The sequence below is a fragment of the Bipolaris sorokiniana genome (genome assembly GCF_000338995.1).
Source record: "Bipolaris sorokiniana ND90Pr unplaced genomic scaffold COCSAscaffold_10, whole genome shotgun sequence".
Taxonomy (NCBI): Eukaryota; Fungi; Ascomycota; class Dothideomycetes; order Pleosporales; family Pleosporaceae; genus Bipolaris; species Bipolaris sorokiniana.
Window position 1 is genome coordinate 1,426,813 of NW_006911904.1, and position 16,062 is coordinate 1,442,874.

Here is a 16,062-nt window from a genome sequence, read left to right on the forward strand (position 1 = left end):
CTGTAACTACGATCAAGATAACTAGTCACAGCTTTACCCCCTCCTAGAACTTATACTCAATTCGCGTACGAACGCGTTAACGGGAGTCTCCCCCTTCTTCCTCCACCACAGCTACCATAATACTCCCTTTCCACAAGAACAAGATATCGCGCGGACTACTAACGTAACCGATACTACAAAGGAAATAGTCCGTACGATTAGTAACGCCTCAACTTAGGCTATATCCGCTATAACTTACGCTCAACAAGAACAAGAACGACAGGCAAATAAGTCTCGTAAGCTAGCCCCAACGTACCAGGTAGGAGACTAAGTATAGCTAGACCTACGCAACGTATGAACTACAAGAACTAGCAAGAAACTCAATTAGAAAAATAGGAAATTCCAGGTATCACGCGTACGAGACCCCTACTAGGTAGAACTAGCCGTGCCTTAGGAAACTAAGACATACCATATAGACAAAATCCGCCCAGCCGCCGACAACCCTCTACTATCCTAGCAGATAGACGACTCTAACCCAGCGGCTATTATCGTACAAGACGAGAATGAAGAAGAGTACCTTAAGTGGACCGTACGAGACATCACAGACGAGAGGAGGCGACAAAAGAGAATAGAATACCTCGTTCATTAGGTAGGCTATCAAATACCTATATAGGAGCCTGCTGCTCACCTCACGGACACTTCGGCCCTCTAGCATTAGCTAACTTATACCCGGCCCGTACGACAACCCAATAGCCAGCTTAAAAAGAACTAGCGTAAGAAGCTCCAGCTACTCAAGGAGCAGCGGGTTGGAAGGTCCTCCCAGAGCCGGTCGCCTACGCGGGCCGCCACCGTCCGAACCACCAGACACGCGCTTAGAGGGAGCCGTCGTACGACCTCCAGGACCACGCGGGACGTTGCAACGAGCGCCATAATTCTGCTAGATACAGTTAGAATAGGCTCCTCCCTACTCACCTAGAATCAACACACAGCCCGCAAACGCCGTAAACTCCTTCTCGCCCTTAAGAACAGCAGCGCAGTTATTCGTACAGAACCGCGCGTTAAGGCTACTACGAGTGTAGACGACGAAAGCCTTAAGATACAATAGATAACTAGTAAGGATTTGGCGAGTAGTAATCGTCGTACGAGCTACGATAGGCGAGTAATCGCGCAAACCGGCACTAAAGATGGCATCGTAAGGGCTGTTACCACGGGGGCGGCAGAAGAAGTCGAAAACGCGCCGAATATCCTCCTAAACCTAATTAACCCACGAGCCGTACGGAAAGAGAAGAAAGAGACTTACAGGGGCGGCAGCGAAAACACGACGAAGCTCGTCAGCGACAGCCACGTCGAAGATATACCAGACACGATACTCATTGACATTAATCGTGCCAGCGATGTTAACAGCCGACTAAACCGCACCAGGAGTCGTACGGGTGAGAGCACGATCTGCAGCAGCAAAGATCTGAGCTGCCACGGCCGTGATAGTATCATTGGGAGCACCGTTGGAGCAGAACTGCAGAGCGTTCACACCACCCGTGGCCCACTGCCCACGTCCTCCAGGCTGCGCTTTTAGAGGCATCGTATGAAGAAGAAGAAAAGGAAAGGAAAGAAGAGTAAGAAATCTAAGTTAGAAGAGAGAGCGGATCACGACTAAGGAACAAGCACCAACTAACGCGGCGTCACTGATACTTATACCGTACGGAAAGTCGTTTTCACTCAACTTACTACGAGTCTGCTAGCAAACGTACGTCACAGCTAGGCAACAACATAACTATTCAAACTACGAGCAAACACGCGGACCGCCAAGCAGCCGCATACGGTATAGAGGGGGGGTATTGTAATGGGCTGCGCCTGTGGAGTGAAAGCACGTGATTGTATCACGTGCCTACATCACGTGCCTATATCACACCGCTTAGTTAGAACTTACTCGTACGAAGAGTAGAGAAGTAAGGTATAAAGAGAGAGGTGTCGTACGACAGCTTAACTCTTCTTATCTTTCTTCTTCTGTACCATAGGCTAATGCAAACTCGTTCGAAGGCCTCTTCGCCCATAACAGTATCTTTACTTAACAAGATTGTCATAAGTTAGTCTATTGAATAGATTAGTCTTGTCAAACCCTTCTTAAGTACGCCAACTCCACTGCATCGCCAGACAAGCCTCACGGAACACTAACGTAATACTCACCTGCCTTAGTGCGGACTAGGATAGAGAAGTATAGACCCATACCCCGTGTAACATTAATGATGTTAAATCTATGTTTGAGAAGGCCCTTACTCTATCGAGAAGTTGTTTAAAGATGTCGTGTGTCTAAGACTTAGATCTCTTAATCTAATTGGCTAATTAATATAGCTGCCGTTGCTTCTAAGATTTTGGTGCGGAGCGGAGTTGATGTCTCTCTACCTACTTTTTTGTCGTTAACGAAGACTCTTCTAAAGTGTTTAGTTAGTAGTCGATATCTAATAACAGGCTCGTTATCTGCTGCACCTAAGTGCGAAGGACTTCGACGAAGGCTTCCTTAGTAACTATAGCGGACATGTTTCGCGGGGCACGAGCGTGAGTATAAGTTGCAACTTATAGGCGTTGCTAGTGCACATCTCTCTAATTACTTTCTCTACTACGAGTGTATATACGACTACTAATGATCATACATATAACGTAGTTAGAAATGATGTTTATTCTAGAGACGTGTAAGGCGCATTAGGCTGAAACTAGGTCAGGCCTGTATGAGCAGCTAATAGGCAGCGCAGCGCTGGCACTAACATATTGAAAACGCAATAGCAGTGCCAGAGACGCAGTTCTGATTCGCCGTAAGCAGTCCTTGCGCCGCAACGTTCTATCGAGCGTAGCATATAGGCAAACCGCAGAACTCCACTCACGCATGTGGGTATGCTAGGTACTAGCCTATCAGAGCAGTTGCGATGGCAGACGAGGACAAGAGTAGGTGCTGTGGATAGCATAATTTGCAAGGAACTATATCGTATTATATGTAGAGCGCTGCGCAAGATCAGGTCTATGCCCTTATTGCACAGCGACGTAAACCAATTAACCAATGCGTAGAGCCACAAGAATAGATAAATACGCAGCGCCACTAACAGTATAACTAATCGTAAGCGTTAGTAGTCTTTACGCCCCCGTCCCTCTTTTGCTACAGATAATATGCTGTAGATTACGAAAATAGAATTCTAATATTATAACAGCTGTGCACTTATTAATTGTAAGCGCTTCGCTAACTATGTCTTCAGCAATACCGGAGCATAAAAGTATTGTATTATAGCGATAACGTGTTTCACCAGTGTGCGCCCCACCCCAGTGTGCGCCCCACGAAATCCTAGTACCTCACCTTCGTAATAGTACTACGCAACACCACCATAATATTTTTATTAAGTAGAGCAGGATATTATTCTTCAGATACGTCGCTATCCTCTGTATCCTCTAATTCTACTTGGCACGTGCGAGAATTGTGTCCAACTTGGCTGCAACGTCCGCAGCGCCGTTCACTGCGTACCCTCTTCGCGGGCGTTACACCCTCATTACAGCTACCACCCTCTACCTTAGCTATCTAATTAGCTATCTGGCTAACTGTCTGGGACCCCTCCGGCTGTACGTAGCGCCTCTTACGAGTTTTTCGCTTTATTACTTTACTAATCGTAGCTTTAAGGCGATTAAGTTTCTCATACATAAGCACCATATTATGAGCTATCTGCTAAGCTCCCTTACTTAACTACTGTATCTGCTCCTTAAGAGAAGTTATAGGAGACCCTTGCTGGATTTGCATGCGGTTTTGAATAAGCGTAGCCTGCGCCTCCATTTCGCGCGCGTTGCGTGGCGTTTTCGGCTCCCAGGTAGTGGTCTCTTGCGCTAGTGGAGTCAGCGTACGCAGCACGACGTCAAGCTATAATAAAACAACGTAATAATCATGTGGAGTAAGCCCAGCACCTCGAAACCCTCCGCGGATATTCTCTGGTGTAATAGCCTTATGATAGGCCGTTTTGAACGCTGGTAGGAAGGTTTCTTTGCTGATGTGATAGATGCGATTGCGTGCTAAGACTGAGATAGCATCACCATACGCGCGCTTCAACGGCGAGAAGCAGCCCACATCAAGAGGCTGTAAGAGGTGCGACGAGTAGGGAGGCATACAGAGGAGGATTATCTTCATCTCTTCGCAGAGATCTCGGAAATCCACCGAGCAGTGGCTCTCATGGCCGTCAATAATGAGCAGCCTATGCGTCCCTACAGGCCGCGCATGGGAATCGAAGTGACGAAGCTAGTCAAGCGCTAGATCGTTGTTCGTCCAGCCAGTAGGACTAACTTGTATTACCCAGTCGCGTGGCAGATCCTCCGTAAACCAGGTAGAGATCAGAACCTTACCTGCGAAGATGAGAAATGCTAGAATACGCTTGCCTATTACGCTAACGCCCTATATCAGCGTAACCCACTCACGATTACCTAGCTAGATCTACTTTGTTCTTCCTAGTTTGTCTAAGCCCGTGATAACTGACTGTAATAAAATCTTACCTATAATAAAGCCAGTCTTATTAAAGTTATAGATATCTTCGTCCACGATACCGTACTTCGCCTTCGTATTCTGAACCAGCTCGAACCAGCCCTTAATAAGCGCTGGATCTTCGCAGGCAGCTCGCTAACAATCATATAGACGACTCCGGCGCGTACGCAGCTCAGGATTGCGCTGGACAAACTTATCAACCCAGTTCTTGCCAACCTCCTCTCCACCGCGCTCTCGGAGCAGTCTATTAGCTATATCTCGCACGTCGTCTCTCCTATAGGGTAGTCCTCGCTCAGCCTCAACTATTACACGTTAAGTAATGGCCTCCTCTTCTAGTTTTGTTAGGCGCTTAGTTGGTGGTTCGTAGTCGCGTCGACAGGGCTTTCCATTACGTCGCCTTTGTATCGTCCGTCTTAGCACACTATAGATTAATTCAGCACGCCTTAGGCTTAAGTTTTCGCGTTTTTAGAGATCAGAGATAGCAATAGTAACGTCAGCTTCAGTATAGGTCTTAGGAGTTTGGCGTTATTGAGACATTACGCGTTATTATTGCGAAGGTGAGGTACTAGGATTTCGTGGGGCGCACACTGGGGTGGGGCGCACACTGGTGAAACACGTTATAGCTAATAAAACGCTTCGCCAAGAGATAACAGAGATAAGAGGTAAACTTAGCGCTTCTACTTCTTGTGTAATTAGAGGTTATTAATTAATCTCTACTGTAATATTAGATATTACTATTAATGCGTGTAAATATGGTTTAAGATAACATAAGCGGCGTTACAGATAAACGCAGATAGTAATTTTTTAATGACAAGTATATTGAGCTGAAGTGTCGTGAGGCGCAGCCCACGCAGGAGATAGAGGAAACATTAGGGATACGCATTGTTGAATATTGTTGAGTGTATTGTTACTGGTATTAAGAACTTGACCACGACAACCTTCTTCCTCAAGCAACAGGAGCTATCCAGAAGTCTTGATGAAAAAGTTCGCGTCAGTCCGAGGTAGTGCAATACGGACGACACTGTGAGGACGACTATGAGCAAGCCCAGGGAGCCGTCCACTGGTTACAAAAATAAGAATAATCTTGAATGTGACCGTAGTCACGTTTCAGAGATTAAACTGAAAAGAACAGACTAGCTTTCGTTAGCGGGAGAAGGCAAACTGGATATAGGGGCTGACATACTACTACACTTGATCTAAGCCAAAAGGCAAAGCTTCATGACGTTAGTGTTGTGGTCTCAACAGTAGGGGGTCGTGGGGAAAAGACTCACAGAGCTAAAGAACAGAAGAGAGGTGGGAGGAGGGGTTTATATATTCAGTGGGCAGGCGCTAAGTGCGGCTTACGTAAACGTAGGCGAGACTTCGGTTGTTGCCCGGGCGGACATGGTGACGTCGGAGCGACGTTAATCCAGGCAGGGTGGACCTACAAGGTGGGGGGACCAAACGGCGGTGAATGCGTCTTGCCGAAATGGAACACCAACTGTTCGGCAAACCGCGGCTTGTGCTTCTGAATCTATGGGGCGCTGCAATTGTGCGCGATGTGCAATGTGCGGGCCAACATGCATAGCTGCAATTGCGATAATTTGTGCACATCTGCGGTCAATTATCGGCATGTGGTCCAATTAGAAAGCAGGGAAAAATATCGAGCGAAGAGCTACCATCAAGCCCTCTCGACAAGCACCTTCGTACTTACACAGTATGCTCGTCGTGTATGTGCATATCATACCTCCGACGCAGACGATCCCTATGCGAAGAATCAATGTGTCGCGTTGGCAACAGATCTGGACCAAGGCCCATAGCTGCAGCATTTGGCTCACAGTGAGCGCTCCAAACATAGTATTGTTATCAGTCCAAAATGTGTGCTATCTCCATGTGATTTTTCGTATAACTACCACCTCCTTTTGTACTTGGCTCTATGCAGTTGAAGGACAAGCGGTGGCGGAAAATATGTCGAGATTCCAACAATTGAAGATTTATGGACACCGAGTCGGTGACCATTGTGAAAGAGATGTCCTCTACAACTATAGCACCTCCACTGACAGCATGCTTTGGACAATTGCTGTTTAGCCTATGGAGTCTCAAGGACTTTTCCACCGATGACCCAGCCATTTATGAGAATAATCCTCCTGCTAGTAAAATTAGCAACTCTAACGACTTCAATATTCTGCTGGAAAGTAACAAGTTCACTCCCAGAGACCGTTATTGACTGTATGATTGATACTTTCCTTCTACCGCGCTGATTATCGGTCACAGCCTCTACTTCTAATATCTTGTGGGCATAATCTACCACAATATGTATTGGATAACATGAGTTGATTACCGATCCCAAGACTCAGTTGTTCTACTGCACTAGTACATATTTAACCCAGTGTGTTGGAAATTAGGTATCTGAATACCCTAACTGCCATTTAGAGGTGCTGTATGGTACACAAATACACACTTCGTCTTCGAGACTCACTGAAAAAAAAGGCGAACATTTTCGGGGTAGTTGTTCCGTGAGAATTGGATTACTTCTAAACCGTGTTTAATCACTACTCAGCGGGGTCGGTTGAGATGAAAATTGTGAATAGAACGGCTTGTGAGCGTCGCTGAAGAGAAAGACAGCTTGAGCTCCATGTTCGCGGTCATCTGGGTTCTATTGAACTCAAAGGCAGCACCAGGTGGTCAAAGTATCGCGAGATAACCACAGTAGGACATTGGATGAGCGAACACTGCTTATGCAACTAGGATATGTGCTAGTATCATTGTCGGTGCGCCGAGAAATAATATACAATTGGCCTACTAGAATGCGACGAGTCAGTGGCTGGAAGATGAACTTAGTGGCGCGGATTTGCAGATGGTTGGTCCGGCCCGTTCCGCCGCGTAATCTTTTGGAAGGAAAATGACATTAGCGAATGAGAAACTACAGGTTAACATATTCTTTGAACTGCCTCAAGAGAAGAAGTTTTGTTGCGATTTGATTCGGTTACATATTATGCACAATGATACCATACCTATATCTGGATATAAACCGACTTTGTCATAGCTTATGAATGTCTTCAGGCTCTCAATGTTGACGACACTGAAGGGATTAAAGCAATGAAACTGTTATGATAGCTGTCAAAATGCCACATATCATATCACCTAGTACTTGCAGTAATGTATAGGAAACCTCGTGAATGTAATCTCATGCCGTGGTGCTGAAAATTAAAGCTACGACCCGTTCCGAGAAGGATGTCCCTTTGCCACAGTGATGAAGTCCGGACGTCGGCGAAAAAAAATCCATTTACGTACTAGATACGAGCTTTTCGTAAAGTTTTCCAGAAAGAATCAATAAGGCGATTCCGAATACGATCTTGTTGTGGGCCTTATGGAGCCCAGTTCGCTAAGCTACTGCAAGGCCCTCTAGCCTCGGGCATCGCAGACCGAATGAGATTCCATGTTGGGTTAGCGCAGTGTTACAACCAACAACTAGGTCTATCAATTTGATGAAAAATTCGAGGTTGGGTGATAACGAATACTCAAAGATAGGCAGTGTTTAGCGAGTGGCGCGGAGGTTCCATGACTCGCATTCGTTATGCCTTAACTAACGAGGATAGTAATGTAGGGAGGAATGCTAGTTGCTATCGCCAACCTTCCTAACATTATGAACAGTGAGACTGGAAGTAATAGGTACAGAGAAAAGAAAGCTCTTATCATTGAACTTGTAACCAGAGCTTTTAAGTTGTTTCTGTGTCTTTAGCTGTGTAAAAGCCCATCAATTCTCAAACGGTTTGATCGAGATCCCTGGTCCCCGGAGGCATACTTACGCCAAGGAGTGGGTACCTCGTATACCATAGAACCACATTAACCTGATCATACTCTGATCATGAAAGCCAACCGCATACACAGAATCTCAGGTCAGGGGGCCTCATGGAGCCGAGTTCGTCAAGCAAACCACATACACAGAATCTCAGGTCAGGGGGCCTCATGGAGCCGAGTTCGTCAAGCAACCACAAGGCCCTCTACTAGTAAGTATCTAGAACAGCTTTACCAGAGTCTTCAATGTATAAAGGGCATCTGCTACGCTGCTTGAATTCTACCACAGCTCTCAGCTACACAAACAACCATCATCAAAACGGTATCTTCTACTTTCAACATTACCAAAATGAAGCTTCTGTCTATTCTTCTCGGCCTCGCCGCTACCGGAGCTCTATGCTCTCCAACCACCTCTGCAGTCGAAGCCACTGTTGAAGATTGTGGCGAACTCGGAGTCATGGAGTGGGACCTAGCAAGCCTACCCGAAGGCACTGACGTTTCTGCTCTCCGAAAGTGCAAGAAGCATCCCTCTGAACTTGGAATCGCCAGCCCTCTGTACGACCCAGCTTCAGAGACGGAAGTCACCAACTCTTCCAAGCGCGGAGAACTTCTCGATGAGGTTGCGACGCTCGCTAAACGGGGTGTTTGCTCAAAGGGAGGACGTGGCTCGGGCTACGACTACGATTATGGCTGTGATAATGGCTGGTGCTGGAGGAACTGCGATGGTCCTTTCGTCAATGCTGACGTTGGTCTCAAGAAGACTTGGTGCTGGCTCGCATACGAAAGCGGCAATGGAGGTTGGACTCCCTGTGGCAGGTGGCAGGACTGCGAATGGTCTTACAACAACAAGGCTGCCAAATGTGGCAAGGGAGATTGCAAGGCCTGTGGCTGTGGCTGCTGATTTTGAATCCACGAATGAGGTGGACATCAGCCATTGAAAGGATACTGAATGGGACGATAAGGATTTGAGAGGGTCAGGGGAACTTCTAATCTCTCAGAATCTTGTAGATTAGATTGGCGCCATCCTCAGCAATGTCACATATTCCTAAATTTTCTTCGCCACAGGCTCTCGATGTAATTTCATTACCGTCGTCACGACCATGGGTGATATCTTCACCGTCTGAAAATCTCTTAGGTCCATCTTCGTCATTTACCCAAGGCTAAGGCTTTTACACCTGATTACACTGTAGTGTTACGTTCAACAATTGTGTAGTGAACAAAATCGATTGCGTCTTGAAATATTTCATAGCCTGTGTTCCTTACCTATTACTATTTTTATTTTTCACGCAGACCCGGTCTCCCTACAAATAGGAGAGACTAGGCGGTGTTGCAGCACCGTAAGCCCTGCCCCTCATCCGTCCGCATACCCCACGAGAGGCGTTAGATAGGACGTAAAATCTGAACACACACACACACACACAAACATGCACACACACACGCGCGATATAACCGGATGTGAAACTAGGCAGAATTAGCCGGCGTGAGTTTTTCCATTGTACAGTTTTGTCATCTCAGCGAGCAGTGGTCGACAGCAGTTCTTCAATGTTATTGGCGTTCATTCGACAAAGACCTCTCAAGCGCCGAGTAACTATCGCTACGAACTATTAACCGGTAGTGCTGTGCTACGTAATGACCATCGAACTGTTCTACGAAAACTTCACACTGAGTTCAAAATTGCGGACCTGTTTCAATAAAATTCGAGAATTATGCCAACACTCTCACTCCAGAAGCGCAAATACAGGAGGTTATGGAGCAAATGACAGTATCAGTGACCCACCGGCGAAGGTCTTCACGCTTGGAAGCCTAGACTCAGGAGGAACAGTTCGCCAACGGTATGGAACTTACAGGCCTGGTCGCCTCAGGCAGCTCATATCTGGAGCGATCCTCCCGTCCTCTTGCAGATCAGACCTGCGTCTACAACATAACTACTCACATCGCAGAGAGCCTCGTTGTAGCATCCATAACTGAGTGTAAGGCACCCCACAAGCTGCCGCTTGGTTACATCTACGAAGGACTGGAAGATATGGAGCTCGAAGAAGCGATTTGCTGCAAAGACATCGATCCTCCGCAACAGCATGCGCGTTGGTTCTCAACCGTGGCCATCAACCAAGCTTTCTCCTACTTCGTATATGGTAAACATGGGGCTAGAGTACGGTTGTGTTTGCACCGGCGAAGCATCCGTCTTCCTACGGATATCCGACGACCCTGAGACAGTTTACTATCTCTTGTCAGTGCCGAAAGGCGATGTTGGGGAGAGCACGGGATGAGATAATCGTCTGCATCTGACAGCTGTCAGCTAGATTCTGGCTTTTACGCTTTGTGCGCTACAGACACTGCTCCAGAACTATAAGCGGCGTCCGGATGCCGCCTCTCAGTTCAATGGCTGTAAGATCGTATAGTTATGATGACTTGCTAAATAAAATTCCCGTCCAAGATCCGCTGCCACTAGAGTACCACCCTTCTCAGTGCAACGAGTTCCTTCGCATGTCGCCCATCTAACTCCGGCGCCAGCGTACCCCAAACAGTTCTTCAACCTACGCGACACCACAGGACCAGTATGCACCCAGCGATGAAGAACCTGACTTCGATACCTCAAGCCGACCGCAAGCTGTGCGGCAACCTTCACCCCAACGCTTGGTTAGCACCAACGCGATTGCTGTTAGCTCATTGACTAATCATAGTTCCCATAGAGGGAAGAGTACACAGTAGCTAAGAAGGGAACGAATGAAGCCATTCGTGAGCTTTCGAGGCTTTGTTCTTACATTGAGTGTATACCTGGAAACCGCTTCTGGGCAATTGGCATTAGTGAGGCCAAGGCAAAAACGCTTAATGGCAAACATCCTGGCAAGAAGATCATAGGAAAAACTATGGAGGACGTCGTTCAGCACTTTCAGAAACAGAACCGGTATGATCAGCTTTGTAAGGAGGTCCTTAAAGGCTACTTCTTTACTCTAGCAGAAACATATTCATGGCAACCATGTAGCTAGAGCACCTAGCCACCTTGCCAGCCACTAATTATTGCTACGTGTGCTCAGAATCTCAGGCAATCATAGTTGGACAATTGACGCAATCTTCTACATTTAAAGCTTTTCGTAAATATTAACTATAATTAGTTAGTCACATAACGATTATATGTATCACTACATTGTTTCTCATAAAGTTCCATAGTCTAGCAGCAGCAGCACTTTCAACATCTGTTATCGCTTAGCCTTAGCTTTATGGCCGACGCTGCAGCCTGCCGCTAACGTGCTAGTATGGCGAACGCACAGTGGTGCGATTGATACTGTTCTGCGCAACTGTGAGCGTCGGCTAGCAGTGGGGCGGAAGGGGCTCATTCATTGATCACTTGCTTATGTTATAGCCCTGCAGTTTGGCCAATCTCGCTTGCATTCTCAGAGCAGTGCGTGACCTCACTAACGCATATGAGAGAGCAAGCTGATACTATCATCTCTCACGGGCGAGAGCGCGTAAGAGGCGTTGTCACCTCAGCTTGGTCAATGTGACCCCACCAGGCCGAGCTGCGCTGTACTGCCCCACTCGCGCATCGATTGAAACCGATTGTCTTGTGCTGTGAGTGTTGCGGGACGTTAAGGAGGCGTTAGATCAAGGTCGACGACGGCGCAGACCCACGTCGCTTCATCATAAAAGCATGACTCGGACACGGTCAGGGAACGTGGTGTTGCGGTCTTCCAACGCAAGCATACATTGTATGCGACCGTTGCCTCATAATTGCCAAGTGTACGTGGGCGGTGGTACATAATCACTTATGGGTCGCAAAGGGTGTAAGCAGTCGCAGCCTGAAGCCAGCTATGCGAGTGTGCTCGGAATTGTCTGGTTGACGGGGCGCAGCGTCTCATCCCCGCCTTGAATATGATTCGTTCTGCTTATATTTGGTATATCAATCGAACCCAAGCACTGCATCATGTAGGCGCTTGAACATGACTAAAAGCCATGTTTCTTCTCTAGGGCCACAAGTAGTGATCTACGTTGTTTGCTATCCCTTCTGGAATGATCCTTGGAAATGGTCGGCTGAACACGTATTCTCATCGCACCTGCATTGTCCCCTTTCCTATTTGCGGACTTCTAGAATCAGTACCAATGTAGCTCAATGCCGAGTGGGGAGCGCGCAACTGTACCTTTTTGTCTTTGATTAGCTTCTCCTTCTTCTTGGGAATTACTGTCTGGTGCAATGTCGAGGGAAATGATTCGGGTCGTGGTTGTTCGTTCATGGGCGCTGGAGGTGGTGGTATCTGTTAGTCGCCTGGCAATATGCCTGGTTGGGGCTGAGGCTGCAAAGTCTGCTGGGGTCCTTGGTTCCCTCTCTGGCTATGGTTGCTCGATTGTGACTTAGTATGTTGCATTGCGATCGCTTGTTGTTGCTGCATCTGTTGGTGTTGCAGGGCTTCTTGGTAAGCGCTCGTCATAGCGGCCTGGTGTTGTGGCCCTCCAGGTTGTCCCATTTGCTGCTGCTGTTGAAGCAGGTGTGGTGGAAATTCGACAAAAGGACCCTGGCCTAGCTGTCTGTTTCGCATTGCCTGTCACTGTTGTGCTTGGGCTGGGGTCATGTTTGCCATGGGGTTCTGGAATCCCATGCCCATGTTGCCTTGCTGGTGTGCAAGCATTGCTTGGTGTTGTTGGCGATGCATGAACGCTTGCTGGGCGGTCCTCCGCTGTTGCATAAGTGCAGGGTTCACTGCGGCGTATAGCCGGGCGTACCGGATACGCTGTGCGTATACCAGATCCATACGCTCTGCGTACTGATCTAGGGGACGTTAGCCTATTTTGCTAATTTCGTCTCCACAGCTGGTCTTGCATAGCACTTTCTATTGTACCATCACTACATATTCAAGATGTGCTTAACCATGCGGTTCATGACTATGCAGTATAAAAGCCGCGCAGCACCACACTGCAAATTCATCACCGCACGCCTTCCATGATGGCTTTTATTTTCGCAACTCGAATTTTGCTCGTACTATTGTCCACCTTCTCTCTTTCATCTGCGCAGATCCCGGATGGCCTGCCTATCGACGATGCCACGAGGCAGTACCTCGAGTCTTTGCCTGCAGAAAAGCTAACCAAGATCTTGAAAATCTTCCAGCAAGCTATTGACGGTCAGGTTCCCGCAACGCTCGAAGTGATTGAGGCTCAGGAGCTCTATTGGAGCTACAATAGGGGTCCTCCTTTCTATCCAACCCGTTAGTAACCTTTCTTCCATGATTGCAAGTTTCTCTACTGGCCAGCTCATTAATGTCAATCTATGCGCAGCACAGGCCAAAGGATTAGACGATTGGGCCGATGCTTATCAGCAGGCATCGGCAATAGTTGACCAGATGACTATTGAAGAGAAGGTTTCCGTTGTCTCCGGACAAACGTCCACCACAAATGGATGCTCGGGCCAGATACCCGGAGTTCCTCGTCTTGGATTTCCTGGCATTTGTGTAAATGATGGTCCGAACGGTCTTCATGACATCGCTGCTGTGAACGGCTATCCATCTGGCATCACTATTGGTGCGACATGGAACAAAACACTTGCCCTTGAACGTGGTCAATTTATGGGTCTGGAGTCCAAGGTGAAGGGCGGTAAGCAGATCAATGGTGAAGCTACCTTTGCACGCACAACTGATATTACCATCCAGTCAACAATCTGCTGGGACCGACAGTTGGCCCCCTTGGCCGCGTAGTCATGGGCGGCAGAAATTGGGTGTGTAAGCTATGTCGAGGATTGGATTCATATCTGACAAACAGCTAGGAATCTTTTTCGGTGGACCCTTACCTTTGCGGCATCATGGGTGCTCAAACTGTGTTGGGGATGCAGGAGCACGTTATTGCAACTGCAAAACACTTCATCCTCAACGAGCAGGAGACTAATCGCAATCCAAGCTCTTTTGGGCTTGGGAACGCGTCTGTATCGGCTACCGTGGATGACAAAACGATGCATGAGCTGTACCTATGGCCGTTCCAGGATCTCGTCAAAGCTGGCGTAGGATCTGTCATGTGCTCTTACAATCGCATCAACGGCTCTCATGGTTGTCAAAATAGTTACACCTTGAATTATTTGCTAAAGACTGAGCTCGCTTTCCAGGGATACGTTCTCAGTGACTACGGTGCTTTACACACCGGCATTGCCGCGGCCAACGCCGGTATGGATGTTGTCACGCCATTTGAAGAAATCTGGGGCAAAAACCTCACAATGGCAATCTCAAATCACACATTGGAGGCTAGCAGGCTCGACGACATGGTTAAACGGTACAGCATCGAATTCAATGTTAGTCCATCGCTAACCTTGACATCTAGCATTGTCGCTCCCTGGATAAAACTTGCGAAATTTGAACCGGGTTCCGGGATTCCAGCAAACGTTTCTAAGAAACATCAGGTCGTGAGCGCAATAAATCCTTCGTCTCGAAGAAACATCTTCCAAGGCGCTGCTGAAGGCATCGTTTTGGTGAAGAACCACAACCACACGCTACCCTTGAAGAAGCCAAAGATACTTAGTCTTTACGGATACGATGCTCATATTTCTCTAAAGAACATGCCCGAAGGTCTTAACACAAAGTATAGCCTGGGATACCAGAGTGTCAATGTCACTGATGAAGAAATGCAAGGCTTGTTCATCGGCGTCGGAGACCTGCCTGGGGCCGCGCGATCCGGTACGCTTCTCAGTGGAGGCGGTAGCGCCTCTACCGTGCCTGCTTACGTCTCTTCACCCTTCGCGGCTTTCTCGCAAAGGGCGCTTGAGGATAATACCTTTTTATTTTGGGACTTTGAATCCCAGGATCCCGTCTATGCAAACGCCGGCTCTGACGCTTGCATCGTTTTTATCAATGAATTTGCCGCAGAGGGGCAGGATAGGTCCACGCTTGCTGACCGTTGGTCGGACAAGTTGGTGATCAACGTTGCCTCTAAATGCCCTAACGTAGGTTGATACATTTATACTTGTTGTATTAACCTGCAATATAGCTAATCAGCATATAGACTATTGTATCTATCCATAACGCGGGCACGCGCTTGTTAGACCAGTGGATCGAACACCCAAATATCACCGCAGTTCTTTTTGGTCATCTCCCGGGTCAGGATTCAGGCAGTGCACTCGTATCAATTATGTACGGCGACCAAGCTCCCTCCGGCCGCCTCCCTTATACCGTCGCTAAGAGAGAATCTGAATACGGCGACCTCCTCTCTCCCATACGCGCCGACAATACCTCAAACTATTACACATCCGCCAATCTGACCGAAGGCGTCTACATTGACTATCGCCACTTCGATGCCCACGACATTATACCTCGTTTTGAGTTTGGCTTCGGCCTTACATACACCACTTTTGAATACGCCAGCCTTAACATCGCTCTCACTGATCTGGGCGCAAATGCCTCTGCTCTGCCACCACCTGCGCCTGTGGGTCAAGGCGGTATCGAGTCTCTCTGGGATGTGCTAGTCGCTGTTAAAGCCGAAATCACTAATACAGGTCTCACCTCTGCACCTGAAGTTGCTCAACTGTATCTTGGTATTCCAGGAGCGCCTGCGAAGCAGTTACGCGGATTCGAGAAGGTGCCGTTGGAGGCAAGTGAGAGCACGACTGTCCACTTTCACCTTACAAGAAGAGATCTTAGTATATGGGATACTGTGAAGCAGAGCTGGGCACTACAAAGAGGAAAGTATATGATTTATGTTGGGGCGAGTAGTCGGGACATAAGACTGAGTGGAAGCTTAATCATCTGAATGTGAGGAAGGGGAATGAGTGCGACATCAGCATTCTTATTGTATGATGTTGAAACAGCTGGCTATTAGAATGGGATAACCTTTGC

The 16,062-nt window shown here is 47.7% G+C and overlaps 4 protein-coding genes across 4 annotated transcripts; 3 read left to right on the top strand and 1 right to left on the bottom strand.

Annotated features, from left to right (window-relative positions):
• Nucleotides 1-851: 851 nt before the first annotated feature.
• Nucleotides 852-1,558, bottom strand: COCSADRAFT_162300 (uncharacterized protein; the record flags this gene model as incomplete). The annotated part of the gene is made up of 4 exons (XM_007703845.1): nucleotides 852-916; nucleotides 967-1,228; nucleotides 1,280-1,348; nucleotides 1,394-1,558. The coding sequence occupies 4 exons, from the start codon at nucleotides 1,556-1,558 to the stop codon at nucleotides 852-854; spliced, it is 561 nt and encodes a 186-aa protein (XP_007702035.1).
• Nucleotides 1,559-8,412: 6,854 nt separating this feature from the next.
• On the top strand, nucleotides 8,413-9,493 carry COCSADRAFT_38604 (uncharacterized protein). The gene has a single exon (XM_007703469.1). It carries the CDS (start codon nucleotides 8,610-8,612, stop codon nucleotides 9,159-9,161), a length of 552 nt encoding a protein of 183 aa, XP_007701659.1. The 5' UTR covers nucleotides 8,413-8,609; the 3' UTR covers nucleotides 9,162-9,493.
• Nucleotides 9,494-10,094: 601 nt separating this feature from the next.
• COCSADRAFT_28210 (uncharacterized protein) lies at nucleotides 10,095-10,469 on the top strand (the record flags this gene model as incomplete). The annotated part of the gene is made up of 1 exon (XM_007703373.1): nucleotides 10,095-10,469. The coding sequence occupies one exon, from the start codon at nucleotides 10,095-10,097 to the stop codon at nucleotides 10,467-10,469; it is 375 nt and encodes a 124-aa protein (XP_007701563.1).
• Nucleotides 10,470-13,196: 2,727 nt separating this feature from the next.
• On the top strand, nucleotides 13,197-15,976 carry COCSADRAFT_94688 (glycoside hydrolase family 3 protein; the record flags this gene model as incomplete). Its single annotated transcript, XM_007703846.1, has 6 exons — nucleotides 13,197-13,455; nucleotides 13,526-13,840; nucleotides 13,897-13,961; nucleotides 14,010-14,506; nucleotides 14,555-15,173; nucleotides 15,233-15,976. The coding sequence occupies 6 exons, from the start codon at nucleotides 13,197-13,199 to the stop codon at nucleotides 15,974-15,976; spliced, it is 2,499 nt and encodes an 832-aa protein (XP_007702036.1).
• Nucleotides 15,977-16,062: the final 86 nt, after the last annotated feature.